Consider the following 27460-nt stretch of genomic DNA (forward strand, 5'->3'; position numbering starts at 1 on the left):
TAGTAAATGTCAGAGCCTATATTTGAACTTAGATTTTCCTAACTCCAAGTCCTCTGTTCCATCTGTTTTATCTTTAATAAGACCAGCTGTTTCCTATCGATAGGGGGTTAGACTTGTAATCAATGAAAACTGAGTTCAAATCTTGCTTCAGAAACTTGCCATATGTGTGAACTTCCCCAAGTTATTTGACTGCACTCAATCTCAGTTTCCTCGTCTGTAAAATAGGGATAATAGTACCTACCTATTGTTGAGAAGATCCAATGAGATATGTACAGTGCTTTGAAAACTTTAAGGAGCTATCTAAATTTTAGCTATTAAGTAAAATTTAGAGAGCAGTAGAATGAAGATGATTAACTAGAAAGAGAAGGTCCAGGTGGCATATATATCACACCCTGGGTTTCTTCATTTAAGTAGGTCCTGTACCAGGTAATGAGAACCACATTTTATGCATATATCTATTTTTAAAAGCTTGGGTTATTATCACTTAAGTCACAGATGTTTTTATAAATGCAATAAAAATCTCTAAAGAATACAGAAATGCAATTTTTAGTACAATTTTCTTTTTCATAGACCCAGTTTTTTTTTTTTTTTTAATGCTGGTATTGAACATAATAGTGTAAGCAACTAAGCGTAATTGTAGAAATTATTGCTAGGAATTTGCATATGAAATACACACCTTTTACTGCCTCTAGTTGGCATTGTTTAACTAGGTTATAAATAGTACAGCTGAAATACTGCAAACAGAAATCAGTTTATGATGGGCACATGCTTTGAATGAAAGAAATGTTCAAATGCAATGTTTAAGTTGGAAAGCTTTCATCAAAACTAGCCAAGGGGGAAAATGGTTCATTTCCTAATCATGTTCTTGGTTTTAAGAAGCTTGTCAAATAATGAGGCTAAGAGCAGGGCCTTCTAAAAACAGATCTATGTCATTATTTGAATAAATGCTTTTCCTTCTTTTAGGTAAATTTGGTGATGTGTTTCACTTATAATTGTTTTAGAACACTATAAGTAGGACTAAACATGCATCTGCACATACATGTACTGAGAAAATTTTAAAAGAAATTCCATATGGCTTTAAAATTCTCCCATTATAGATTGTATGTAAACTGGAACTTTTATATAAAAAATGGTCTGGGGCAAAAGAAAAGATATTTCATTTGTAATCTTCTGAAAACTGGAATTTCAAGGTAAGTAGTTTTGCTATACACAGTCCTATTTTAATATTTTATTGTGATGATTTTTAATGTGAAGCCAGCAGAATGTAAACTGGTCTATCATAAGAAAAGACTTCAGGTCTAGTTCTAGAAGATGGAGAGTGTAACTTTCTGAGGACCAGCTAAGTACAGAGAGACTCATGACTATTAGGCTAGCCATTTGGTGATGAATTTTTTGGACATTATTTTTCATTTGTTTCTGACTCTTCATGACTCTGTTTGGGGTTTCCTTGGCAAAGATACTGGAAAGGTTTGCCATTTCCTTCTTTAGCTCATTTTACAGTTGAGGAAATTGAGACAAAGAGAGTTAAGTGACTTGCTCATGGTCACAAAGCTAGTAAATGTCAGAGACTGAATTTGAACTCAGAAAGAGGAGTCTTCTTGATTCCACACTTGGCTCTCTATCCATTGCACCAGCTGGCTACTTTCAGAAAAAAGAAAAATACAAAATGTCCTTCCAGTTTTAGTGAAAAATGGGGCACCAAGAATCACAAACTCTTTGTGACTCTATTAGGGGTTTTCTTGACAAAGATAGTAGAGTGATTTGCCATCCCCTTCTCCAGCTCATTTTACAATGAAGCAACTGAGGCAAAGACAGTTAAGTGATTTGCTACATAGTAAGTTACATCGTTAAAAAGTGTCTGAGGTCACATATGAATTTAGGCCTTCCTGATTCCAGGTCAGGTGCTCCATCCACTGTGCCACAATTTTAGAATGTCTTAAATTTAGCTGTTGGTATTTTCAGACTGAGACCTTTATCCAACGGTCAATGGATGGACATGAAATAAAACATTGAAAGAAACAGAACCTAGCATTCAACATTCTCTCATTAAAAGAAACCAGAAAAACAAATAAAATTGCCTTCAAATGCAAGGTTTATCCTTGCCCCAGGTTCTCCTTGAAGAGATAATAAATAAATAAATAAAATTTCTTTTGTGCAGAAGAAATGTCATTTCATGAGGTACTTGGGCATTTCACATTGTAGTGCTCAAGGAAAGGATATCTTGAAAGATTACCATCACAGATTATACACTAGTATCCATTGCAGAAGAGAAATTATACAAAAAACTCAGTAAGACTCACTAAATTAAATGAGTGAATTAAATGAAACTTAGTGACTTTAAGGCAAAGGTGAGAAAAGATAAGGACAGTGAAAAAATATGTTTTGTATAGGAGAGAAGACGCTAATGACTCATAGACTGCACTTATACATTATAACTACTTTCTTCCTTCCCTCTCTCCTTCTCTCCTTCCCTCCTTCCTCCCTTCCTTCCTCCCTCTCTCCTTTCCTCCCTTCCTTCCTCCCTTCCTTCCTCCCTCCCTTCCTTCCTTCCTTCCTTCCTTCCTTCCTTCCTTCCTTCCTTCCTTCCTTCCTTCCTTCCTTCCTTCCTTCCTTCCTTCCTTCCTTCCTTCCTTCCTTCCTTTCTTCCTCTCTCTTCTTTCTACCAGAACTAGAAAACAATGGGCATGGAAGGCACTGAATGACAGCACAAAATTAAATTGATGATGTTTTACAAGATAGGAAATAATTTATTTGTTAAGGGATAGGTCTATTCTCTGAGAGCTCCACAGCTGTGGATCTTAGCATCTGAAGGAGTTGCAAGGCAGCTTTTGCTGACACAGATGTTGCAGACTGGAAAAGAGATAAATTGGAGTCAAAGGGAAGAGGAGAGAGGTCAGATGCTATAGCCTCTCAGAGAGATCAGAGAACAGCAACTGCTTCTCAGTCTTCTTGTATCATCCTCTCTCACAAGAGGAGATCCATTCTGGGTTGGATCTCCAGCAGCCACTGTCAGTCAACTTGTATGACCACAATTCATTGCTGATATTAGAGTTATTCCTTAATCAACTGTCTACTTAGTATTAGAGCAAAAGCTGAAATTTAGTGAAAAGCTAGAAGAAATAATTAAAATGAAAAAAAGGTATAGGATACAAATAAAATAATTCCAATCTGATCCACTTAAACAAATTACTGTTCCTCCAGATTGGAGAATAGATTGAAGAAAGCATGCTGATGTAATTATAACAATTTTATATAGAAATTAACTTCATGTAAATCAACCATCATAATAAGGAGACTAAAGAGTTCAGAAGTCTCCTTACACAGCAAATATTTGACCAACTTTTCAAGCAGAGGTAGATGGAAGTCAAAGGAAACATTGCTTTATAACAAAAAATTGTAAGATCTCATGAAGAAAAATGTTAGAAGATTGTAAATCATATCAGCTCTTAAAACTGGGAAAAGCAATGAAAGGAAAAAGAAGCTTTAAGAAAGTTTGTTAAGAGTTCTGATTTTGTAAAGTCATCCAGAAAGCATTTAAGAAGTAAACTGAAAGGATGACACACAGATAAAAGATGGAAAAGATCTGTAAAGAGGTTCTAATAACAATCTCTCTTCACCATTAAAAACTACATCTTTTATATTTGGACCCCAACATCATGGTTTCAGGTGTGTTTTTTTTTTTCTTAAGTATAAGTGAGTACTGTACATTGTTTGTTTGTTTCTATGATGATAATCATGTGGTTTTGCAATATTTTTGTTTTTAATATGATTAATATTGTTTTTCTAATGTTTGAGCATCCTTGCATCTTGGGTATAAATCCAACTTAGTCATAATTAATGATTTCTTGCATAATAGTCTATTTTTGGGACTTTATTAAACAATTTTAAATTCACATTCATTAATGATGTTGCTTTAAAGATTGATAGAATTCTCCTGTAAATTTATCAGGACCAGGAGGGTTTTGTTTTATTTTAGTAATTCCCTTGCAAGAAATTTAATTTTTTTTTTCTGAATTGGACAGAGTTCTTTTTTGGTGTTCTTTAAATATGGGTATTTTACATATTTGAACGGAACCCTTTATTTCTTTTGTATTCTCAGTTTTATTTTGGGGTCATGTAACTGTATATCAGGTTCTGATGATTCTTTTCATTTCTTCTAATTTTGTTGTGATTTCAGCTTATAATTAAATTAAAATAAATATAATTAAATTAAATTAAAATAAATTTTCTTTTCTCTTTTTTTTAATCAGATTAGTTAAAGATTGTTCAAATGTTTTCTTCTTTACAAAGAACTATATTTAATTTGATTATTCCTATAGAGTTCTGCATTTATAATTTATTTCTTCTCTAGTTTTTCAGATTCCTTCTTTTGTCTTTGAATTTGTTTATAAATTGGATTTCTAATTTAAAAAATGCATATTTACTATTAGTAGTAGTACTACTACAACTACTACTACTACTACTACTACTAACTACTAAATACAGGGCAGATAGGTTGTGAGAATGAGGAATAATTTTTGATCAACTTGTGTGCTCCACTGATAGCTACAAGTATGTGGAGAAAACTTAAGTGAGGATTGTTGTGGATGAAGATATGAGGCTGCAATCTTCATAGCTAGAGGAAGAATCTACCTTAATGAGAGGGTAGATCCTAAAGTATGCTAGTTATGTTGAAAATAAAACTCATTAGAAATGGAAATTGAAAGTGTAAAGATCCCTAGAATTTATTTATTTATTTATTTTGGGGGCCTAGAAATTCTTTTATTTTATTTTATTATTATATATTTTATTTTATTTTATAATAACTTTATATTGAATCCATGCCAGGGTAATTTTTTTTTTTTTACAACATTATCCCTTGCACTCGCTTCTGTTCCGATTTTTCCCCTCCCTCCCTCTACCCCCTCCCCTAGATGGCAAGCAGTCCTATATATGTTAGATATGTTGCAGTATATCCTAGATACAATATATGTTTGCAGAACTGAACAGTTCTCTTGTTGCAAAGGAAGAATTGGATTCAGAAGGTATAAATAACCAGGGAAGAAAAACCAAAATACAAACAGTTTACATTCATTTCCCAGTGTTCTTTCTTTGGGTGTAGCTGCTTCTGTCCGTCATTGATCAATTGAAACTGAGTTAGGTCTCTTTGTCAAAGAAATCCACTTCCATCAGAATACATCTTCATACAGTATCGTTGTTGAGGTATATAATGATCTTCTGGTCCTGCTCATTTCACTCAGCATCAGTTCATGTAAGTCTCGCCAGTCCTCTCTGTATTCATCTTGCTGGTCATCCCTTACAGAACAATAATATTCCATAACATTCATATACCACAATTTACTCAACCATTCTCCAATTGATGGGCATCCATTCATTTTCCACTTTCTAGCCACTACAAACAGGGCTGCTACAAACATTTTGGCACATACAGGTCCCTTTCCCTTCTTTAGCACCTCTTTGGGATAGAAGCCCAACAGAAACACTGCTGGATAAAAGGGTATGCAGAGTTTGATAACTTTTGGGACACAATTCCTGATTGCTCTCCAGAATGGTTGGATTCGTTCACAACTCCACCAACAATGCATTAGTGTCCCAGTTTTCCCGCATCTCCTCCAACATTCATCATTATTTTTTCCTGTCATCTTAGCCAATCTGACAGGTGTGTAGTGGTATCTCAGAGTTGTCTTAATTTGCATTTCTCTGATCAATAGTGATTTGGAACACTCTTCCATATGAGTGGTAATAGTTTCAATTTCATCATCTGAGAATTGTCTGTTCATATCCTTTGACCATTTATCAATTGGAGAATGGCTTGATTTCTTATAAATTTGAGTCAGTTCTCTATATATTTTGGAAATGAGGCCTTTATCAGAACCTTTAACTGTGAAAATGTTTTCCCAGTTTGTTGCTTCCCTTCTAATCTTGTTTGCATTAGTTTTGTTTGTACAAAGGCTTTTTAATTTGATATAATCAAAATTTTCTATTTTGTGATCATTAATGGTCTCTAGTTCATCTTTGGTCACAAATTTCTTTCTCCTCCACAAGTCTGAGTGATAAACTATCCTATGTTCCTCTAATTTATTTATAATCTCGTTCTTTATGCTTAGGTCATGGACCCATTTTGATCTTATCTTAGTGTACGGTGTTAAGTGTGAGTCCATCCCTAATTTCTGCCATACTAATTTCCAGTTATCCCAGAAGTTTTTATCACTTTGATTTCTTATCCCAAAAGTTAGGATCTTTGGGTTTGTCAAACACTAGATTGCTATAGTTGACTATTCTGTCTTGTGAACCTAACCTTTTCCACTGATCAACTAATCTATTTCTTAGCCAATACCAAATGGTTTTGGTGACTGCTACTTTATAATATAATTTTAGATCAGGTACAGCTAGGCCATCTTCATTTGATTTTTTTTCATTAATTCCTTTGAGATTCTCGACTTTTTATTGTTCCATATAAATTTTGTTGTTATTTTTTCTAGATCAAATCCCTAGAATTTAAATAATGAATCATTAGAATTTTGGAGAATAAATGCTATTTAGCTTCATGTTAAAGTTATACTATCTACTACCTCACACCTCTCAAATTGGCTAAGATGATAGGAAAAGATAATGACAAATGTTGGAGGGCATGTGGGAAAACTGAGGTACTGATACATTGTTGGTGGAGTTGTGACTTGATCCATCCATTCTGGAGAGCAACCTGGGACTATGCCCAAAGGGCTATAAAAACTGCATATCCTTGATATGTGCCATTACTAGGGTCTGTATTCCAAGGAAATCATAAAGGAGGGAAAAGGACTTACATGTCCAAAAATGTTTGTAGCAGCTCTTTTTCTGGTGGCAAAGAATTGGAAAATGAGTAGATGCCCATCAATTGGGAAATGGCTGAGTAAGTTGTGGTATATGAAGGTAATGGAATATTATTGATCAATAAAAAATGATGAACAAGCTGATTTTAGAAAAGTCTGGAAAGATTTTTATGTTCTGATGCTGAGTGAAACAAGCAGAACCAGAAATACATTGTATACAGTAACAGCAAGATTGTGCAATGGTTATTTATGAAAAACTTGGTTCTTTTCAGTGATTCAGCAATTGAAGGTTGTTCCCAATAAACTTTGGATAGAAAATGTTACCTGAAAGAACTATGGAGAAAAGAAAGAACTATGGAGATTGAATGTAAATCAACACTTCTTTGTTCTGTTTTTTTAAAATCTCTCCTGTGGTTTTTTTCTCTTTTGTTCTGATTTTTCTCTCTCAACATGATTCATAAAGAAATGTAATTGAAAAAGTTAATATACATGTATAACCAGAAGAAAATAAAAAATGTTTAAAAATAAAAAGAAAATTATATAATTTTATATATCATTATTTTGAAGATTTTTACTGTTAGAAATGCACAAAAGTGACTAACTTTGAATATAAACATTATGTTAATAGAACAGTACTTTTGCATTTTTAAAGGACAATGATTAAACACTTCAACTGAAGATGTTTTGTAGGATCACAGAATTACAGGAAAGGACCTTAGAACCTTTAAGTATTGCAGATGATGAAAATGAGGATATGAGAAATAACTTGTCCAAGGTCAGGCAGGACTAGATATGATCTCAAGTCCACTGACTCCAAATTACAAAATATGAGTAAAGGGATCCTTGATAGTCTTTTTGCAAAAGTAAAACACAAAAATCTTTAGACCTGTTTCTAGTCTTTTGAGATATAATTGTAATGTTTCAAAATTTGCTATTGTTCAATCATGTCTGACTTCATACCTCCATTAGGGTTTTTCCAGCAATGTCTTTGCTAAAGTGGTTTGCCATTTCCTTCTCTACCTCTTTTTATAGATGAGAAATGGAAGTAAAGAGGGTTAAGTGAGGCCAGATTTGAACTTGGGAAAATGAATCTTCCAATTTCAAGCTCACTGCTCATTTCAAAACTACAGCTTCCTTTAACCCTTTTTGGGGTTGTGCAGAAGGGGAGTGTGAGGAAGGAGAGAATTAAGAGATCATAGCTTTCTTTTAGCTCCAGAATTCAATGATCATTCAGAATATTAAACTTTTTCTATAATGGTACTGTCATCTAGGAGAGGATTTATGATATGGCTGACTGTGCAATCAAATCTGGTTCTGGAGGGGAGGGGTTGAGACATGTTTTTTCTTTTTGTTTAGTGTCCTATATTTGCTTTGGAACCTAGGTTGATTGATAGCTTGGTAACAAATAGATAAAAATTAAGGTAATTTGTCTTTTTTGCTTTTGATTAGAAAATGGCAGTAGCTGGGAATATGAACTATAGATACTCAATATTAAAATACAAAGGTACTTTTCTCTCTTTTTCTTCCATTTCCTACTCTATCCTTTATTTCTTCCCATGACCACAAATAACAACAACAACAAAAGTATCAATCAAAATCTAAAACAAAAGTAACAGAATTGATGACTAATGTGAATCCCAAAGAAAGATAGGGCAGTCTAAAGGAAAGGATGAAAAATCTGGATTTAATTTTTGTTTTGGACATTTAATAGCCTGTGTCACTTAGTCTATTTTCAGCCTCATGTTCCTCATGTGGAAAATAGGGATAATAATACAGATATAATGAAAAAATAGATATAAAATGCTTCCCAAACTTTATTATGCTGTACAAATGTCAGTCACTGTTATTGAGTTGAACCATTACAAAATGCCTTAAAAACACAATGAAAACTGCTTTTGCAAGAAAAAATGATTTAGAAATATCAAATTAAAGAGGGAAAAAAAAGAATTAAAAAATTCTAGTAGCAGATACAAGTGTTACAGAGGTTGAGTTGAGGGTTTTTTTTTTTTTTAAAGGTTAGAGATTTGGAAGAGGTTAGAGATGAAGATACATAAAAACTCAACTGCCTTCCAGAGTTACACTTGAATGATGTTATTAATCCTGTCACTTCACCGGTCTATATATAGTACAATGTATTTTCTTACTGCTTTCACCTTGAAATTTTTAGGAGTCAGAAAATGATATAATCTTGAAGGCTGAAGACATAAATCTAGGAGAATGAGGGAGAGGAGGTCACAAATATTAAGTACCTACTATGTGTCAGGCACTGTGCTAAAAGCTTCAAAAATATTCTCATAAAGAATATGAGAAAAGATGATTTTAAGAATATTTTTTTCAAGACTTTTGATTGTATGACACATGAACAGCAATAAATTAGTAGGATGAAAATTAAACTACGCCACTGCTATCAATGTAGATTCTAAGTTCTAATCAAGTTAAATATTTTGTTGTTATTTAGTCACATCTGACTCTGTGACCTATATGGGGTTTTCTTGGCAAAATAATGGAGTGCTTTGTCATTTCCTTTTCCAATCAATTACAGCAATCAGAAATTAAATGATTTGCCCAGGGTCACAGAACTATTGAGTATTCAAGGCTGGATTTGAATTCAGGCTTTCCTGACTGCAAGCCAAGCATGCCATCCATTGAGCCAGAGAACTGGCTTAATGTCAACTGAATGAAGTCCTGAAATCCTGTATTTAAAAAATAATAATAAATAATATATAATTTTAATACCAAATGTATATTAAATAAATTAATAATTTATGATTTTAATTACAAATTATTTAGTGCCTCACAGTAGCATGGAGATTAAATACTCTGGGTTCTCAAAGGCTATGTCAGCCTTTTGGTCCAACCTACTCACTTTGCAAACTGAGGAATAATTAAGTACAGACAAAAAAGTCTTGAAGTTTGTGAAATATGAACATACCTGCCATTGAAACTTTTTTTTTCCTCAAAAAAAAAAATGAGTTTCATAATAAGTTGCAAAAATGGCCAGATAAGAGTGTAGTAACTATTTACATTCAACACCGATTAAACCCTAAGAGGAGCATGGAAAATATCGAGCCCATTCTAAAATATCAACAAAATTGTCTAAGCAAGTATGGTAAATGAGAATTGGGATAGGGATTGGATCCGTGATTTCATTGCCATCAGGAACTCCTGGACAAAGTGAATTTCCTTTTACCAATCCTTGCCTACACCTTTTCTGAAACTATTCTATTGTTTTATTCTCCAAGAGAACTATGATATCAGGGAGGTAATGCCATGACATTCAAGTGAATTAGATTGGTGAGGGAGGGCTGTGCAAGGTCACCCGCTTCACTTTCCCTTACAGAATCATTTGGATCCAGTGGCCAGTTGTAGACCAAGAGGATTGTTGTTATGCAACAATAAGAAATTAGTGAAGCTGTTAAAAGGGTGAATGTTTAGACAAGGAAAAGAGCATTCATAGGGAATATTCTCCAAGAGGATCTTTAAAGCTTCCAGAGAAATTCATGACTCTATCTAGAAAAATAATTTTTCAGAAAGAAGCTGGAATTCTAGAAAGAGGAACTTTAAAGTCTTATCACCAAGATGGATGTTCTAATGAGAAGGATTTGAGGACTATTCCTTTAACTGGTTCAACTGGCTGCTAAGAACATAGCAGTGGTACTATTAGATCAAAGTTATACTTTAAAAAGTTAGAAATGTAGCAGAATTATTATAAAAGCATCAATACCATATATTAATCAACAAGCATTTTTAAAGTATCTATTATGGGCCCGGCACTGTAGTAAAATATCAGAGAGCACCATCTAGAGAGAGAAATATTCATACCTAGTTAAAAATGCAAGCTTTTACAATTCAGAAATTCAAGATAATTCTAATAGACTTGGGATAGCTAATGCCATCTGTATTCAGAAAGAGAACTAGAGAGTTCGAATACAGATTGAAGCATAGTATTTTCTTTTTTCAAATTATTTAATTTTCATTTATTCGTGGTTAAAAAGCACAAATTTCTGTACATACTTTCAGACTTCTCAGTGAGTTTTAACCCTTTTTAATATCGCTTTTGCATCATGTACAGATTCGTGTATTTAATACTTGTTTTGCCATGGGTAACTCCCATTAGGTCAGCTTTACTATAATGAAACAAACCAGTGATATTTAATTTAGGGAGCTCACTAATGAAAAGGGAGCAATTTCAGAAGAAAACACATTAGAGTTACGGAAGTATAGTATTTTCACCTTTTTTTTTTTTTCTTTCTTTCTTGTGGGTTTTTCCCTCAGTCTGATTTTTCTTGCACAGCATGACAAATATGGAACTATGTTTAAAAGGACTGCACATATTTAACCTATATCAGATTGCTTGTTGTCTGAGACAGGAGATATAAGGGAAGGAGGGAGAAAAATCTGGAACACAAAGCCTTACAAAGATGAATGTTGAAAACTATATATGTTTGGAAAAATAAAATACTATTGAAAAAAGAAAAGAATTCAAACTTAAAAAAACAAAACAAAACCTTGCAAGTGGAGAATTTATACATTTATCCAACTTCACTAGTAGAAGGATTGGTGAAATGCATGCTATCAGATCTTATATATGAACAGAACAAGTAGAGAGAAAAACCAATTTGGGATTTTCATGAAAAAGGTTCAAAGAAAATAAATGGCACCTGAATTCCTATGATTTCTCCTCTCTACCTCACAGCAGTCAAGAAAATTCTAAAAAGTTGAGAAACTGAGCAGAAATTATTTTGAGGAAAAATTCCCTCAGCCTCCAAAGAGAATGTTTCAGTGGTTTAGACATAGGGCATAGTTACCACTACCTACAAGTTTTTCAGCACACAGCTCATTAAGGAAAAATTAAGGGCTGAAGAAGACTCTCTGCAATGACTACCTCCAGATTTCAGATATAGTAACTGAAATTTTTGTGGAGCTTTGAAGCATACAAAGGGCTTTCTTTAAAATTATCTGGTAAAATGAGTAAGACAAGTATTTGTTCCATTTTATAGATAAAGCAACTGAGGCTCGTGTATGTTAACTCATCCACATAAGCACAGTCACTGTCTTCTTCATGTTTCCAGTCTCCTATTCTGCTGAAGGAAGAATGGATAGAAACTAGCTGAGAACAGCTGTGTGACATGTGAAGAAGTTCCATGTGTAAGCTTTACATTTGTCAATCTAGCCACAAAGTCTGCCTTCATTGTCATGGATAACGTGGCTGTTCTTTCATCCAGTGTTGTCTTCTACATAATACTTCATCCTCTTCAACAGGAAACATTTCTGGTATAACAAAGAAATCACATATAAATAGCTTTTCTCCATGATGGTTTTCTGCAGATGGCTGTCACATATGGGAGTGGTTCTCAAACTTGAATCTACACTGACCTTTCTCTCGAACTGCAATCCCACATCTCAAACTATCCAGTTGTTGTTCAATCCAGCTCTTTGTTGACTCCATTTGGGGTTTTCTTAGCAAGGATTCTGGAAATGTAAAGATACTTGCAAATGTAAAAGACAAAAATCATCTTTAGACCTCTTTCTAGTCATATAAGATGCTATTGTAATGACCTAATTAGGATATTTTCTGTTTCTCTCTCTCTCTGTCTCTTTGTCTCTCTCTCTCTCGCAAGATCCTGGAGTAGTTTGCCATTTCATTTTACAGATGAGGAAACTGAGAAAAACAGGATTAAGGGACTTGCCCAGGGTCACTTAGCTAGAAAGTGTCTAAGGCCAGATTTGAACTCAGGAAAATGAGTCTTTATGACTCTAGGCCCTGATGCTCTATCCACTCTACTATTTAGCTACCCCTCACCCCCAGTTGCCTCGATATGTGCATTATTAATTCAAGCTCAACAGGACCAAAATAGAATTTATCCTTTACCCCAAGAAGTATTGGCCAACTGGAGCCAACCCCTTGTGAGTAGACATGCAAGAAGCCAACAAATTCCCTGATAAAAAGAACAATCTATCTCTTGAGTATGGTGGAGTGGTTATAGACTTGGCCAAAGGGTGAGGGAGAAATGAGTTGCAGGACAATCTGAGATGAGTAGTGATTCTGTAAAGCAGCAAGTGGATTTTTGTTTTTGTGTCCCCAAGCAACCCTCACAGATATAGACCCTAGGGAAAAAATGATAGTACAAACATCATTCTTGCTGTTTGTTGTTGAATTGTTTTATTTGACTCTTCATGACTTCATTTGGGATTTTCTTGGCAAAGATACTGGAATGGTTTGCCCTTTCTTTCTCCAGCTCATTTTACAGATGAGGAAACTGAAGCAAACAAGTTGAGTGACTTATCCATGGTCACATAGCTAATAAGTGTCTAAGGCTGGATTTGAATCCACAAATCCAATTCACTTGCCGGTCAAGGCATCACTCTCCTAATGCCATTGCTCCTCTTGGAGAATGAAGGAAGAACAAGAAAGAATCTTCTTAATTTTAAGGCCTGTGCCCTCTATCCACTGGGCCATTTAGCTGTCCTTTCCACTATGTCAGACCACCTCAATTCTGTCTGAATCTTCGATGAGAAGACCAGCATCAAAACAAACAATTATTCTATTAGGATGTTTTGAAAAAGAAAGCATTAATAATATAATAGAAAAAATGGTGGATGGTAGTATTCTTAGTCTGAAAGCTTTATCCTTAAGAAAAATAAGATTGATTTGCCCTTACAGCTCTACAACCATAGTAATTAGATTTAAAAGAGTATTCACTAATGACCTTTTGCTCAGTGAAAGGTGTGTCATTCTTTCATCACAGATACTAATTATATGTTCTAAAGGTGGATGGGAAGAGCTTTCACTGGGCTGGAAGGTGAGGTAAACAGTGGGCTTTAGAAATGGGAGGATCAAGTTGGAAGTAGAAATAGGAAGAAGATACAAAAAAGTAGCTGTGGACAAAGAATTCAAGGAAAGATGTTTGAAAAGTGAGATTCTTCACACTGGGGGACTTGTAGGGTAAATATATACTGCAAAGGAAGGTGGTAGTATGGAATGAAAGCTGGATGTGAAATCAGTAGATCTCTGTGACCTCCGGCAAGTAACTGAACTTCTGTGGTTCAGCATATTTAATTGTAATATGAAAATAGAACTAGATGACATGTAAATTGCTCTAAATCTTTAATGATCTTTTAGACCTATGACTTGTAGAGAGCCACAGACAGCAGGGGAATTCTCGATGAGGTATAAGACCCTTCATCCCAGAGGGAACCTGCTAATGATGTCTGGTTTGACTCTCATCTCCCCTTGGGGTGTCTCGGTCTTCCTGAGAAGTGGGGGGGGGGGTTCTACTTGCAGCAGGAATACTTACAGTAAGAGAGGCATTATAGTTAGCACTTGCAATGTGCTGTGGTGATGTAATGGTACTTATAGTTAACACTTGCTCAGTGTGTTGTAGTTATGTAATTGTACTAAGGTATTTAGGGGCTGAGAGGACTTGAAATAAATGGACTCCATTTCTGACCATTCCATATGGGTCCCTGCTTCCTCACTCCACTAAGACCCAGGACTCAGACTGGTCCCGAGATCCTCCAGAGAGCTAGTCCGGACAGTATATTTTGCATCTCAACATGGGGGCACTAGAAAGCATACTACAATCCCTATTTTGTGAACTCCAAGAGAATGTCAAAAAGAAGGTCTTAAATACCCCCTTTGTATCAAGAATTTGTTAGAATTGAAAATGATCTCACTGTACATCATTTCCCCCACAGAAATCTGAATGAGGTTTTAAGTTCATTTCTCTGAGAACATGTTTAACCATTCTTTTTGGTGCATTTTAAACCAAAAGTAATTGTCTTTTTTACATAGGATAATCTATCTATGTAAATAATGCACAGAATTAATAACTGTTATTTGTAGTGTCTTTTGAAGTTTGAGGGACATTTTACATGCATTATTTCATTTAAATCTTACATCTTTATAAGTTAGGCTGGACATGTATTATTTCCTTCCATTTCACAGATGTAGAACCTGAAGGTCAAAGGGATTAAAGGATTTGTTAAGAATCACATAATTTGTAAATATCAGAGACAGGATTTAAACTCAAGGTTTACTAGCTTCAAGTACAACACTGTATCCTTTATCATCGTCTATCAAACGCCTTTAGACCTTAGAGACAGGTTTATACCAAAGAAGCCAAAATCCTAAACAGTAAGAACTTAGTAAGCTGTGTTCCTTCCTGGTTGTTGTTCAGTCATTTTTAGTTGTGTTCAGATCTGACCTCTTGGCAAAGACACTAGAGTGGTTTGCTATTTCCTTCTACAGTTCGTTTTCCAGATGCAGAAACTGAGGCAAATAGAACTACATGATTTGCCTAGGGCTGCACAGCTGAATTTGAACTTGGGTCCTCCTGATGCCAGGCCTAGCACTCTATCCACTGGACCACTTAGCTGACCCATGTTCCTTCTAGTTGTTTTAAAGTGATAACTGAATGACCATGGTACATGAGCAACAAACTATGAAGACAGAGTGTACTTTAATAGAGCATAGTGTTGTAATCAAATAACATTTACAACAAAGTTAATCAGACACATATTTAATGAAATGCATAATTTTGTGCTGTATAATAATTAGGAACAGATGGTAAACCATTCACCCAAATGACTCTTAATAAGTCATTTACTAATTACTACGTTTCAAACAATCAAACCAAGAATTTTGAGGGTCAACTTCAGGGATAGGGGTAGGAAAAGCAGGATGAGTGAGGATTCTGCCCTGATTCCTCTGAAAACTGGTTAGGGGAGCCCAGGGCTCTTTCTTTTTCAGCACATAGTGGTACATACCTGGGGTGTGTGGTGTCAGCTTCCTGGTGACAATTGCATCCACCTCCCAAGAGCCAAGATAGCAAAGACAGGTACTTAAAAATTGTAGTTCGTCCTTTTCTCCAAGAGGACCATGACATCAGAGACATGATGCCGAGACATGCAAGTGATTTGGATTTAAGGGAGGGTTGTGCAAGGTCACCTGCCTCACTTTCCCCTCCAGGGGGTCCAGTGGCCAGATATAGATCAAGATGACTGGAAATGGCACTGAATGCAGTGGGAGATCTCAGCCTTTTAAAATTAAATTAAATTAAAATTAAAATTTTCAACAGGTCTCAGTTTGACTAAAGCCATACCCATTCAGTAATTAAAGCTAGGTAGCAATCAAGGCAAAGAATCTCCTATTTTACCTACTCAAAAAAAAAAAAAATAGTCGTTAAGAATTCAGTATCAATATAGCAGATCTCCAGGTGAAGTAATTCAGGGATCTGTCCTTGGTCCTGTGCTGTTTAATATTTGGATGAAGTCATAGAGAGTATGACTATTTGCAGAGGACACAAAACTACTAACACATTGGATGGCAGAACTAGATGGGAGCTTTCTGGTAAACCTAATAAGATAAAATTAAACTAAACAAAGGTAAAAGTCTTGTACTTAGGTATAAAAAAATCAGCTACACAAGTAAAAGATGAAAGAAGGCATGGATAAACTAAAAAATGCTCTGAAAAAGATCTGGTGGGTTTGGAAGGAAGCACTGTAAGTTCAGTGAGTCAACTGTGTTAGGGGGCAGTGAAAAAAGTTAATGTGATTTGGTGCTGTATTGAGAGATAAACTTTTCAGGAATTTTTTGTCATTTAGCCATTTAAAGTTGCGTCTGATTCTCCATGACTCCATTTTGGAGTTTTCTTGACAGAGATACTGGAGTGGTTTGTCATTTCCTTCTCCAGTTCATTTTATAGATGAGAAACTGAGGCAACATGGTTAAGTAAGTGTTAGGAGGCTGGATTTGTAGTCCCCAAGATGAATTTTCCTGATTCTAAGCCTAGTGCTCTATCCACTGTGCCATCTAGCTGTCCCATCTTCCAGGAAAATGGTAGGTAAGATAGTCCCACTGTATTGCTTTAGATTTCATCTATAGTATTTTGTTTAGTTATGATACTACTGTTTAAGAAGAACACTAATGTCCACAGGATGGCAATTAGACCAATGAAGGGCCTTGAATCTATGACATATAAGGATGAAAAAACACAGCCATGTTTAGAGAAGATTCACAAGGTACAAGATAATTGTCTTTAAATATTTGAAGGGCTATAATGTGGGGGAGTGATAAGATTTGATTCCAGAGTATGGAATCAGTAGTACTGGATACTACTCAATGTAGTAGTGGGTAGAAATTGCAAATAGGCCAATTTAGACTTGATAATTATCAGGAAAAACTTCCTAACATTGAAATGTCCAAAAGTGGAATAAGTTATTTCAAGAAAGAGATTCCTCTTTGGAAATTTTCATGCAGAAGAGTGAAGGGTATGTGGTAGTTGTGTGTATGGACTGGACAAGATGGTCTCTATAGTCTCATTCAGCTCTCAAATCTTGTGTTTCTGGGACAGATCTTTCTTCTTGTATAGAAACTGGCAAACTTCATTGAAGGGCAAAGATCAGTAGAAGCAGCTTGGATTTCAAGTACAGATAGAAAGTTGGCGAAAGACCCCAAAAGAGAGAAAAGGCCAACTTCTTTCTAAGAGATTTAGTAATTTTAGGGGCCACAAAGCTTCTTCTTGGCATTATGAAAAGGAGAGTAAACTAAATGGTTTTCATTTAAGAATTCTTCACATTTTAGTCTGAAAATCCTCTAGAGATTCATTTGGGTCAACAAATCATTCTTCACAGAGGGCAGTAGCCATTTCTTATTCATACCTTAGCATAAATTAGTCTTGAACAACTTGTTTCCCTTGTAACAATCAAAGATATCGAAATTTAAGGTAAGGGGTAAAGGTGAGAGAGAGATATACTTCTGGACCACAGAAACACTGGAAGAGAGCTCATGAGTATACAGAAAACTGTAGTTTGAAAAATGGTAGGCAAACAGAAGGCAGGATAAGGGCACCTTGTACATGAGGGTTGAGGAAGGCAAAGGAAAAAAGATACTAAGATACAGGAGGCAGGATGAGGACTGCTGGGAAGGAGGCAAAAAGGAGCTGGGAAGAAAACTCAGAAAGGGAGGCAGAAAGGGAAACAGGAAGGCTGATGGAAAAAGAACAGGGCATAGAAAGAAAAGCAAAAAAAGGGGAATCCAGGATTGTGCTTAGCACACATTAGATGTGCTCATGGTATTTTCTGATCTGCCCAGCCAAGCATTAATGTAACTTAAAGGGATCCATGCTAATCTGCCTTTCCTCTGACTCTTGGCCTACAATTTATTCCCTTGTTCTTTCTGATCATACTACTTCCAACCTTTCTAACACATACTACTTCAGACACTTTGTTTTCAAAGTATTCTCCCAATCCTATCTCAAGATCACTCAGTCTTGAAGAAGAGTCCTTTCTCCTATGATGTTTGAAATAGATAAGGCAGGAAATATGTGTAAGCAGCAAAAAAGCCTGTGATTCTGGCTATGGAAGAAGAGATATAGGAGTTTGTAAAGAAACATATGGGATCAAAGATTTAAAGGCATCTTTCAATCCCTTAATTTTTACAGATGAGGAAACTTGGGCCCAAAGAGATTAAATGATTTATCCAATAAAAAGTTATATGGATAATAAGTGGCAGAATTTATACCTAGGTCTTTTGGCTCTAAATTCAACATAGTATGCACAGTGGTTAGTACCTACCTATGTGACTAAAAATCTCCTTTTCAAATTTCTTATTTTATTTTTTATTTAGGCACTAGAAGAGAGGAAGTTTTTACTCTATAAAAATGTAAACATCACTATTCATTTTCTTAATAGGAGTTAAAGAACATTTAAGCTCCCATCTGAGGAAGACAAAGCATTAGGATAGCTTTTGCAGAAGTTAATGATTAAAGAAAAAGCGGGATGGAATACATCTTAACTACAGTTACTAATTAAACCAACATCAGTGAGAAAAGTAATTTAAACAGAAAAATAAAATGGTCTACTAATCGACATCTCTATAACATTCAAACCATACTTGCATAAAACTGAACAATTACAATGATGTTTCAAGTACATTTTAAATATTTTTTAACAACACAATGATTTAACATGTATAATTTTATATCTTTTATTGAGATGTATGTCACCCATTTGGTCCCTGACAAAGAAGCTCTATGACTTTTTTTGAGGGGTGAAGAATTTAACAGAAATAACTCTACTTGGAGTTGGAGGGAAGGATGTAATGAAATCTGTTTGCTGTGTTAGCTGTCTCCAGATTGGGCTGTAATTACACCACATAAGGAAGAAAGGTAGCTGAGTCTCAATCTAGATCGTTTATGTAAACTCAGCCTTCTTGTCAACGATGTTCTCATATTGCATGCATGCAAACCACAAAAATCATCTCTTATGAACAAAACAGAGACAGTGTCAAGTTGCTGGGTTGTGATATTCCTTATATTCTTTCTGTAATTGGATGTCTGTGGTTCAAGATTTCAAATTCGACATAGCGAGGTTAAACAAAATCCCCCCAACAAACTCCTTGGTTGTACGATTAAGCCACGGAAAATTTGTACAAATAGAAGAGTATCCCTCAATCCCAAGTATTACAAATTTATACATTTCATTTGAAAGACAATACTATTACCAATCAAGGAAAAAGAATGCATCAGTGTAAGAGAAGATGACTTTGATCAAGGAGAAAAAGTTTGGTTTGAAATGGTGGTTAAAAATTTAATCTTCAGGAGAAAGAGACAGGGAGACAGAGACAAAGAAGGGGAGGGAGTAAGGGAAGGGGAGAGAAAGAAAGAGAGGGTAAGGGAAGAAGGAGAAGAGAGGGAGGAAAAAAGAGAGAGAGAGGAAGAGAATTCTTTCTTTCATAAGAACCAAGTGAATATCAGATAGCACTTAAAAATTTCCTACCTATGACACATGACATATTTTCTCAGTACATTTAGCAAATATTAAAAACATGAGGCACAAGGTATTTTCATATTTAAATACATAAAACCAAGAGGAGACATAATTGGAAAGAGACAGAGAAAGGGCTTTCCTTCTTAATTCATTGGACTTCCCTTCACAATGACAAATTGGTATATTAATTCTTGACTTCACACACACTTCTATTCTGGCCTGCTCAGAAAGGGTTGCTCTCGACACCTGCAGCTGCCTGCCTGCCCCCCTCTGTCCTTTTTAGCACAGGGAAACCACAGGCCATCACCCTGGCGCCATCCCTAGCTCGGTCCAATCAATACGGACTTATTTCCTGTCCATTTGCTGAGGTCACAGGAGCGAAGCTCATTAATTATTTCTGCTAGAGCTGCCTCAAGTGTGCTTCTGGCATGCCAAGTGAAAACTGTTTGACCTTTTTTTTCCTCCTTCTTCTCCTAATTTTGTTTGTAGCAGCTCCAAAAAGAAGGCGAAGCTCATTCGGTTATGTGGTAAATGAAAAAAAAATTAAACCATTGACACATTTAGATGGTTCACAGTGGAGACCTCTCCCCCCATCTTCCCTGTTATTTTCAGCCGATGAACAATAGTCTCTTTTTAAATTCTGTGTCAAGGAAACCTGGTGACAGCGTACACAATGTTTTCTAAAGCAGATCTGGCCTCAGAGGGAGGAAAGCACTCCAGGGCTTCCAGGGCCTTGTTTCCATGGTAACGACATAGGTCAATAGCTGAAGTCACACCTTTGCCAGCCAGGATTGCTTCTTGCAACTGTTAGGAAACATATGCATAATAAAAATCAGTTTTGAAGATACCCAGTAAGCACCACAATTATAAACATCTAAGGGGTGGAAATGGATTATGGATTCAATATTTCTCTTACCTTCTTTTCAGGTAAAGAAGGTAACATTGACAAATGGTCCAAAGGACTAGGGACCTTAAGGTTGCTGGAGCCCCATGTCCTCCCACCCCAATAGCACAATAAGCTCCAATCACAGTAATTATACCACCTCTCTGTAACTGAAATGTTCCACTCTAGAGGATGAATGTAATGCAGGTGGAGGGCATTTAAATATCTGGCATTTTGCATTCAGCAGCCTGGTATTTTTATGGGCAGAATGCTTCACTGACATAGTAGTTAATCACTTATTTTCTTTTACACCATATGTTGGTACACTCATCCAAATGAAATTTTAAAACAGATACAGAGTGTTGCATCCAAATGCTGTAACTCAAATACTCTAAGATTTAACTTTGTCTGATGTAAGGTAGCAGAATAAGTGGTGAAATGAGTCAGAAGAGCTGATTTGTCGCAGAGTAGCTGTATGACCTTGAATAAGTCATCTGATCTGCTCCAAATCAATTAAATGGGAATAATAACTAGCTTTACCTACCTCAAGGGCTTAGAATTAAATGAGATAATGTATGTAAGGTGATTCATAACTGAGAAGTAAAATGTACTAGACTGCTACTACTATTATGAAGCAACAGTACAGTATGTAACCCCCTCCTCCCAACAAACAAACAAAATTCCTTATCATTGAAGAAATTGAAATTCCAAATCCTGGGGGAAACTTTCAGAAATGGCCATTCTGTCCTACGTTAAAACATAAATAAGCACATGTCTGGGGTTTCAATTTTGAGTAACTCTTGATGATTAGTCTTCCACTCATTCCATAAGTATTTATTAAGTACCTATTATGTTCCAGGCACTATGATAGGTGTTGGAATAAAGACAAAAAAGAAACTATCCCTATATTGAAAGAACTCATATTCTACTGGGAGTGGAGGAGCAACATGAATAAAGAGACATAAGCACAAAATAATTTACTGGAGTGGAAGGGCCAGTGCAGGAGGAAGTGTTAAAGTTGAATCCTGAAGGAAGCTATGAATTCCACCAGGTAGAAAGATAAGGAGTGAATTGTCTCCCAAGTATTTAGAAAAGTGAGTCTACAAGATAGGGCTGGGTAAATATCTGAGAATCATTAGCATAGAGATAATGGAGATGATGAGATCATCAAATGACATTATATAGCCTGAGATGAGAAGAGGGATGGGCAGTTGAAGATGTGAAGCTAGAAATGAAGGGCTCTAAAGGCCAAAAGCAGTGTGCATTTTATCTTAGAAGTAAGTGGGAGCCACTGAAGCTTTCTCGCTGGAGATGGAATCTGTGCTCCAGGTGATGAGGGAAGCAAAGGTCCTGAGATAGGAATTAGAATGTTGTGAATGGTAAAAGAGAAAAACTAGTTTGGCTGGAAGGTAGCAATGATGTCCCATAGCCTGGAAAAGCAGGCTGGACCTAAGAGCCAGATCTTGAAGTCAGTCCAGTTAATAAACATTGATTAACTACTTATCATGTACCAGGCACAGTGTTAAGTGCTGGAGATATAAAGAAAGGCAAAAAACAGTCCCTTTTCTCAAGGAGCTCTTAGGCTAATGAGAGAGACATCCAAACAATATGCAAACAAGTTATAGACAAGATAAACAGAAATAATTAAAAGAGAGGAAGAGCATGGACCCACACTTAACACCATATACCAAGATAAGATCAAAATGGGTCCATGACCTAGGCATAAAGAACGAGATTATAAATAAATTAGAGGAACATAGGATAGTTTATCTCTCAGACTTGTGGAGGAGAAAGAAATTTGTGACCAAAGATGAACTAGAGACCATTAATGATCACAAAATAGAAAATTTTGATTATATCAAATTAAAAAGCCTTTGTACAAACAAAACTAATGCAAACAAGATTAGAAGGGAAGCAACAAACTGGGAAAACATCTTCACAGTTAAAGGTTCTGATAAAGGCCTCATTTCCAAAATATATAGAGAACTGACTCAAATTTATAAGAAATCAAGCCATTCTCCAATTGATAAATGGTCAAAGGATAAGAACAGACAATTCTCAGATGATGAAATTGAAACTATTACCACTCACATGAAAGAGTGTTCCAAATCACTATTGATCAGAGAAATGCAAATTAAGACAACTCTGAGATATCACTACACACCTGTCAGATTGGCTAAGATGACAGGAAAAAATAATGATGAATGTTGGAGGGGATGCGGGAAAACGAGGACACTGATGCATTGTTGGTGGAGTTGTGAACGAATCCAACCATTCTGGAGAGCAATCTGGAATTATGCCCAAAAAGTTATCAAATTCTGCATACCCTTTGATCCAGCAGTGTTTCTACTGGGCTTATATCCCAAAGAAATACTAAAGAAGGGAAAGGGACCTATATGTGCCAAAATGTTTGTAGCAGCCCTGTTTGTAGTGGCTAGAAACTGGAAAATGAATGGATACCCATCAATTGGAGAATGGCTGGGTAAATTGTGGTATATGAATGTTATGGAATATTATTGTTCTGTAAGAAATGACCAGCAGGATGAATACAGAGAGGACTGGCGAGACTTACATGAACTGATGCTAAGTGAAATGAGCAGAACCAGGAGATCATTATACACTTCGACAACAATATTGTATGAGGACATATTTTGATGGAAGTGGATTTCTTTGACAAAGAGACCTAACTGAGTTTCAATTGATAAATGATGGACAGAAGCAGCTACACCCAAAGAAAGAACACTGGGAAACGAATGTGAACTATCTGCATTTTTGTTTTTCTTCCCGGGTTATTTATACCTTTTGAATCCAATTCTCCCTGTGCAACAAGAGAACTGTTCGGTTCTGCAAACATATATTGAATCTAGGATGTACTGCAACATATCCAACATATATAGAACTGCTTGCCATTTAGGGGAGGGGGTGGAGGGAGGGAGGGGAAAAATCGGAACAGAAACGAGTGCAAGGGATAATGTTGTAAAAAAATTACCCTGGCATGGATTCTGTCAATATAAAGTAATTATTAAATAAAAATTAAAAAAAAAAAAAAAAGAGAGAGAGGAAGGGGACTAGGGAAGCCAGAGGTGGAGATTAGGAGGGAGGGACAGCCAGTGAAAAGGTCTACACCCAAGAGATGGAGGCATTGTGTCAATATTAAAGTCTTATTAATCTTAATAGTTTAATAAAGTTGATCTCCCTACAGAATCTCTTCCCTTTCCAGACATAAGATTAAACCACTACCACCACCCAATAAACTTCCTCTCATATCTAGGATCATATATAAAATTATCTGCCATTCACAGACCTCCATAACCTGACCCCTTCCCTCCTTTCTACTCTGTTTACCTGTAATAAGACTTTAAGTTATTAAGGTTACTGCAATAGTCTAGACATGAAGACCTGTATAAGGGTGTTAGTGCCAGAGGAGAGAGATGGTCATATGTAAGACAAGTTATAAAAGTAAAATCAATGAGCCCTGGCAACAGATTGAATATGGGGAATGGCAGAGAGTGAGGAATTGAGGAATGCACCTATATTATTAGTCTGGGTCCTAGAAAGTCCTGGAAGGATGATCTTGTCCTTGATAATAAAAGCAAGTTTAGAAAAGGGGAGGATTTGAAGGAAAATATGAAGAATTCAGTTTTGTGACAGGATTAGTTTAAAATGTCTTGATGAGCAGGCTGATTTCAGAAAAGCATTATGAAGTGATGCTGAGTGAAGTGAACAGAACCAAGAGAACATTGTATATTGTAGCAGTAATATTATGTGACGATCAAGTATTACAGACTTAGCTCTTCTCAGCAATACACAATAATCCAAGACAACTCCAATAGACTTGGGATGGAAAATGACATCTACATCCAGAGAGCGAACAATGGAGATTGAATGAGGATACTATTTTTATCTTTTTTTCTTTTATTTTGTTTGCTTTTTCTTTCTCATGATATTTTTCCCTCTGAATTCGAATTTTTTTTTTTACAACATGACAAATATGAAAAGACATTTTAAATAACTGTAGATATATAATGTACAACAGAGTGCTTCCTGTCTTGAGGAGAGAGGAGAGAAGAAAGGGAGAAAAATCTTTACATGTAATTGGAAACAAAATACCATTGAGGAAAAAAAAATGTATTCAAGACATCCAGTTCAAGATGTGAGTCTGGAGGTTAAGAGAGAAGGTAGAACTGGGTAAGTGATCTGAGAATCATCAGCACAGAGATGATAATTGGATAAAGGGAGAGGAGAGAAGGGTGGACAGTTGGAGATGTGAGGCTAGAAATGAAGGATTTTAAATGCCAAGCAGCAGTTTGCATTTTATCTTAGAGGTAAGTGGGAGCCACGGAAGCTTTCTCAGCTGGAAACTAAATCTGTGCTCTAGGAATATAATTTTGGTAGCAATATGGAATACAGATTAGAAAGGTAAGAGCCTGGAACCTAAGGAGAACAATTTGGAGGCTATTTTAATAGTTCAGAGGCAAAAGCTTAAATTATCATGGTGACGATATGAACAGGGGCATATGGGAAAGCTGTTGGAGAGATAGAATTGGCAAAACTTTGGGACTGACTGGATATAGAGGTGGAGGTAAGGTAGAATGAATACTTGGGAATAATTTCCAGTTTCCAAGCTTAGATGACTGGAAGGATAATGATTCACAGAAATAGGGAAATCAGGATGATGAGAATGTGGAGGGAAGATAATAAGTTTTGGAGATGGAGGAGAGACACAGAGCTCAAATGAAGTAATGGGAGCTGAGAGGCTTGCCAAGAATGTAGAAAAAAAAAGAAGAAAGCCAAGACAGATCTTTGGGATATGTCCATAATTTGAGGACAAGAACAACAATTTGATCCAAGGAAGGGCTCTGTCATGAAAACCCATGGGGGGAAAATACTCTAGAGGAAAAGAGGTGACTAACAGTACTAAATGGTGTAGAGGAATCCAGAAAGATGAAGTTGGAGATGCTATTAGATTTAGTAATTAAGAGATCATTGGTCATTTTATAGAGAGCAGTTACAATTGAGTGATCAGGTTGGAAGAGAGATCGCAAAGGTTTGAGGAGTGAGGGGAAAGGAAACATTTATGCTTGTATTTCATATGAACTAAGTAACTATAGTTTAATGATTATCTCCCTGCCTCACAGGATTATCAACTTCATTATTCAATATTCAACATATATTAAGCATCTGTAATTTGTTAGGTGCAGGGGGGAACCAAAAGTAGAATTAGAAGAGATTTTAGCTTCAATAAATTTACAGTGTAATTGGGGAGAAAGATATACACAAATAATTATGCTGTACGATAGAATGAGTTAAGAATAGAACAGAAATAAAGACAAGGCATTAGGAAGAAATTTGAGGAGGCAGAGCTAATTAAGTTATGTGAGACTTACATAAATTTGGCAAATTTATGAAGTCCTTTTTATGTTTTGTTTCCCCTCCCCCATTAAAATGTAAGCTCTTAAAAGTATAGGGAATGTGTTTGTTTTTTCCTTGTATAATATTTGCATTGTGCTACATTTATTGTTTAATCATTTTCAGTTATGCCCGATTCTTCATGACCCCATTTGGGTTTTTCTTGGTAAAGATATCATGGTGGTTTGCCATTTCCCTCTCCAGATCATTTTACACATAAAGAAACTGAGGCAAACAGGGTGAACTGATTTGCCTAGGGTCACATGGCTAGTAAGTATCTGAGGTCAGATTTGAATTCAGAAAGATGAGCCTTCCTGACTCCAGGCCTGGGGCACTTTATCCACTGAACCATCTAGTTGCCCACCCTGTACTAAGGATACAAACAGAAAAAATTAAGTTAGCCTTTGCTGTCAAGGAGCTCATAACTGAATGTGGGTGTCATGAAATTATGCTTTATTATGAGCAAGTGTTGCATATCTATTTTATATATGTATGTATGTATCTACACAAGTTTAAGAAGCCCTGTCATATTATCATGGGGAAGACAACATATTTAGAAAGTTTTAGCTTCAAGTTAGAAGGAAACTTCCCATGGTACTAAGGATTATAGCCACAAAGCAGATGATAATGCCTCTTCTTCAATGTCATTTCCACTGATAAAATCATATCAGTTTGTAATGCTGAGTCATTTGATAGTGCCAAGAATTTTAGGGGTAAAGACATTCTCTTTTGAGTCTTTAGGAATATTGGCTATAAAACTAATGGAAGCTGTTTCATCTGCAGGGGGTTTGCTTCCTGGGTAACTTGGAAGCCAGACAGGTACTCTGGAGGATATTGCCATTCTCACGGTCTTGGGCTTATGGAAGAGCTGGTCAGCATTTGGTATTGGTAATGTTGAGGAAGGTGAATCTGATGTTCACTGAAATAATTTCTTTCAGTGTTGGCTTGGAGCTAACAATGTGGCTAGCAGTCTAAGGGATCATGCTATACATTAGCATTTTAGGTTCAGGTCCTGAGCTATCTTCACTGGGGTCCAAAAGGGAATTAGAAGTTGACATTATGGTAGTAGTTTGATAGATAGATAGAGGCACATGGCTCCCTTAGGGAACCTTGTTATTGCAGCAAGATTGGTTTGTCTGGCCCACAAATGGAAGGTAGATGCCTTGATTAGGAGTTTAACTTTAGGGAATGGAGTCAAAGTTTTTTTTAGTGGTGTGATCATGGTGCATTATGAAAATTATATATACAGCTATTTCTTTCACACTATGGGAGTTATAGGTGAAGCACCCTGGTGATCTGGAAAATCCATATAAAATTTTTTGGTCCTTCCTTCATACTAGAGAAGAAGTCTGAATGATTATGGTATTAAAAGACAGAATATGTTGATATTACATAATACTATACATATATTTTATGAATTTCTGAATTTCTAAACTTTTTCTATATCATCTGCTAGACTTTCGTGTCATCTATGACTTCTGCAAAAGTCCCTCAGAATTCCCTTTTAATTTCCTGTGCTGAGCCTAGTTATACTGAAACTGTGATGGGAAAAGTTGTGGAGTAGAAGAGATAATTTTATAGTAAC

The 27460-nt window shown here is 35.9% G+C and overlaps 1 protein-coding gene across 6 annotated transcripts in view; it reads right to left on the minus strand.

The window, feature by feature from the left end:
- PDSS2 (decaprenyl diphosphate synthase subunit 2) overlaps positions 1–27460 on the minus strand; it is a 342888-nt gene that overhangs the window by 20970 nt on the left and 294458 nt on the right. For 2 of the 6 annotated variants that reach the window (XM_051997481.1, XM_051997480.1), the window contains one exon: positions 15256–20387. The exons of the other annotated variants lie outside the window; for them this stretch is intronic. In XM_051997481.1, coding sequence (XP_051853441.1) covers positions 20229–20387 — 159 coding nt within the window. In that variant the 3' untranslated portion in view covers positions 15256–20228. Of the gene's footprint in view, positions 1–15255; positions 20388–27460 lie in introns of those variants that run through there. 6 annotated transcript variants of the gene reach the window in all.

The sequence above is a fragment of the Antechinus flavipes genome, chromosome 4, assembly GCF_016432865.1.
Source record: "Antechinus flavipes isolate AdamAnt ecotype Samford, QLD, Australia chromosome 4, AdamAnt_v2, whole genome shotgun sequence".
Lineage (NCBI taxonomy): Eukaryota > Metazoa > Chordata > Mammalia > Dasyuromorphia > Dasyuridae > Antechinus > Antechinus flavipes.